Genomic DNA, 3,051 nt, shown 5'->3' with positions numbered 1-3,051 from the left:
GCTGCGGTGGCCGCAGCGGCCACTGCACTTCAGTCTGGGCGACCGAGAGAGATTCCAACTCAAAAAATAAAAAGAAATAAAATATGTCTACACCTGCATTTATCTTTTAATGTTGCTTTTAGTGAACAGGATATATTAAAATTAATATGCTATAATTGTACCATTTTCCCCTTTGTTTGTATTTTGAAACATTGCATGAGAAATTCTTCTTAAGCTCCAAAGCCATAAAAATATTTTATTATATTTTATTCTATATATTGAAAAGATTTTATTTTCTTATATAGTTTTTCACTCATCAGGAATCGATTTTTGTATATGATGTAAGTAGAACTTTAAAAAAAAAATAGAGGAGCGGCGGCGGCGGCGGCAGCGGTAGGACCGCCGTGGCGCCGGAGCAGCGGCCGCAGGAGCGCGGCGAGCCGGCGGCGGGCCCGAGACGGCGCGAGAGGGTCCTACGTTGTGACAGGCTTGCACCATGCGTGAGTACAAGCTAGTCGTTCTTGGCTCAGGAGGCGTTGGAAAGTCTGCTCTGACTGTACAATTTGTCCAAGGAATTTTTGTTGAGAAATATGATCCTACAATAGAAGACTCGTATAGAAAGCAAGTTGAAGTAGATGCCCAACAATGTATGCTTGAAATCTTGGATACTGCGGGAACGGAGCAATTCACAGCAATGAGGGATTTGTACATGAAAAACGGGCAAGGCTTCGCCTTAGTTTACTCCATCACAGCACAGTCCACATTTAATGACTTACAAGATCTGAGAGAACAGATTCTTCGCGTTAAAGACACTGATGATGTTCCAATGATTCTGGTCGGCAACAAATGCGACTTGGAAGATGAAAGAGTTGTAGGAAAGGAACAAGGTCAAAATCTAGCAAGACAATGGAACAACTGTGCATTCTTAGAATCCTCTGCAAAATCAAAAATAAATGTTAATGAGATCTTTTATGACCTAGTGCGGCAAATTAACAGAAAAACTCCAGTGCCTGGGAAGGCTCGCAAAAAGTCGTCATGTCAGCTGCTTTAATAGACAGAATGCATTGTAGCTCTGAGCCAGGTGTGAAGAACTGTTGCCCAATTCAGCAGTGCCAGCATTCCAACTTTGTTAAACCTACCGACATCTTACATGGACTTTCCTGTGGTGGTACCCTTTAAGAGGCGGATGAAAGCTACTATATAGTTTGCACATTCTAATCACTTTCCAGTATCACGAGAGAGGTTTCTTCTTCTTTACTAGTCCTAGAGTATGCCGCTGGTGAAACCGGAGGCTACATCCAGTGTTACTGCTAAGAGACATTGTTCATCCACCAATGTTGTACATGTATGAAAATGGTGTACTGTATACTTCCACATGCCCCGTACTTTGTATTGGAGAGTACAATAATGTAAATCCGAAAAGCACCACTATTTTAGCATAATAAAAGAAAGTCCAAAGAGCTCCTATAGAGACTACTCCAGATAACTTTGCTTCTTTGATACTTGTAGCTTACTGTAATTTTTTTTAAGAAATCCAATGTCATTATCATTGTATTGTACAAAATAAGCGCTTTGATTAACACAGCTATATAGTTTTTTTAATTTTTGAAAAACCTGTGGAGACAGTGATCTTGTCTTTAAAACATGATAGTCCTCTCAGTATAATGTCTTAGATTAAAGACGTTGCCTTTAATATCTGTCGGAAAGGAAATGTCCAGACTTTTCAAGTCTTTTATTCTATGTTTCCTTTTTGTTTACATAGGGAACAGTGTTTATAGTTGTGTGTACAGTGGGGGTCTACAACAAGAAGTGTATATTTTCACACAGCTTTTTAATGGTTTCACAGTTTTGTAAATCATTTCCAGGCTTCTGCGGCTGTAGATTCTCACTGTGAACCCTTTGCTTGCTCATGCGTATGTGTCTTGCAATACCAATACACAGGTGTAGTATCTTTGCCTGTCAGTGATCGTTTCACACGTGTAACGTTTTGGTTGAGATGTTAAGTGGTGGACGAGTACTGTGGATGTGAATGTGGGAAGTAATTTTAATCATGTGTAATGGGTCACAAGGCCTGACTTGCAGTAACTCTTGCTGTTGTATTTAGCAATGCCTTGTTGCTCTGTATGCATTACCGTTTGGGTGTAAAGATTGTGTGTCTATCCAACAGGGAGCCACAGTATTTAAGCTGACCATTCTAATGTTACGACGACTCGGAGGTGGCCAAATGTAAACTAAAGCCTTAATTAAAGTGGTGCAATTTTGTATAACTTAGCATCCGTAGTTCAATAAATTTGGATTGCCATGCAAGGGCTTGCATTATAAAAAAAAAAAAAAAAATAGAAAACCAGTTCTCTTAACACCACTAATTTAATAGCTATCTCTTTGACTGGTTTGTAAAGTTTTAGGAGTTGTCTCTATGACTTGTGAAATTTCTCTATATGTATTGGTCTGTTGGGAACTCTATTCTGCCCATCACTACCACATTGTCTTATTTACTGTTGCTTTATAAGTCTTAATGTCTGATAGAGTATTTTGGTTTTCTTCAAAATTATCTTAATTATTTTGGATGTTTGCTTTCTAAAGCTCACTTATTAGCGGTAAATACATATAGATAAGTGCACATGAACATAGAAGTGCATATAAGTACATGTAGCTCAACAAATTTGTATAAACTGAATATACCTATAAAACAAATCTGAAGATCAAGAAAAAGAAGCCTGCTAGCATCCCCAAAACCCTACTGTGCCCACCTCCCATCAATAACACTTCTTCCCACAGGGAACCAAGGTCATGAATCCGATATCATTGCATACATGTTGATTGTTTTAGTATTTTATATAAATGTAAATATAAAACATGTATACTCATATGTCTGATTTCTATTATTGATGGGTAATTTCTAGTTTTCAACTCTTATCAATATTGCCACTGTGCACATTCTTATACGTATGTATGATTGAACATAGACATATATTTCTGTTGGGTATATATCCAAGAGTAAAATTGCTGAGTTTCAGGCATACACATTTTCAATTCTGATAGATATTCTCAATTGTTTCCAAAGTGGGTGTA

General features: G+C 38.0%; 1 protein-coding gene across 4 annotated transcripts; it reads left to right on the top strand.

Moving 5' to 3' along the window:
• The first annotated feature begins 354 nt into the window (after positions 1–354).
• Positions 355–2,316, top strand: LOC103253054 (ras-related protein Rap-1b). Of its 4 annotated transcripts, none has more exons than XM_008051554.2 (2): positions 355–657; positions 799–2,316. In XM_008051554.2, the coding sequence occupies exons 1-2, from the start codon at positions 476–478 to the stop codon at positions 1,028–1,030; spliced, it is 414 nt and encodes a 137-aa protein (XP_008049745.1). In that variant the 5' UTR covers positions 355–475; the 3' UTR covers positions 1,031–2,316. The 4 variants fall into 4 exon arrangements, with proteins under 4 accessions (XP_008049745.1, XP_008049743.1, XP_008049744.1 ...); XM_008051553.2 differs by having other exon boundaries at positions 475–604; positions 662–2,316; XM_021709365.1 differs by having other exon boundaries at positions 476–535; positions 662–2,316.
• The last annotated feature ends 735 nt before the right edge of the window (positions 2,317–3,051 follow it).

This window comes from Carlito syrichta, unplaced genomic scaffold, assembly GCF_000164805.1.
Source record: "Carlito syrichta isolate Samal-C Ts95f unplaced genomic scaffold, Tarsius_syrichta-2.0.1 Scaffold196765, whole genome shotgun sequence".
In the NCBI taxonomy this organism is placed as follows: Eukaryota; Metazoa; Chordata; class Mammalia; order Primates; family Tarsiidae; genus Carlito; species Carlito syrichta.
The sequence above is the reverse complement of the archived record's forward strand: the minus strand, read 5'-3'. Positions and strand labels throughout refer to the sequence as shown.

Excerpts from the sequence above, each read along its gene's own strand:
- LOC103253054 (XM_008051552.2), top strand. The coding sequence starts at position 476 with ATGCGTGAGTACAAGCTAGTCGTTCTTGGCTCAGGAGGCGTTGGAAAG.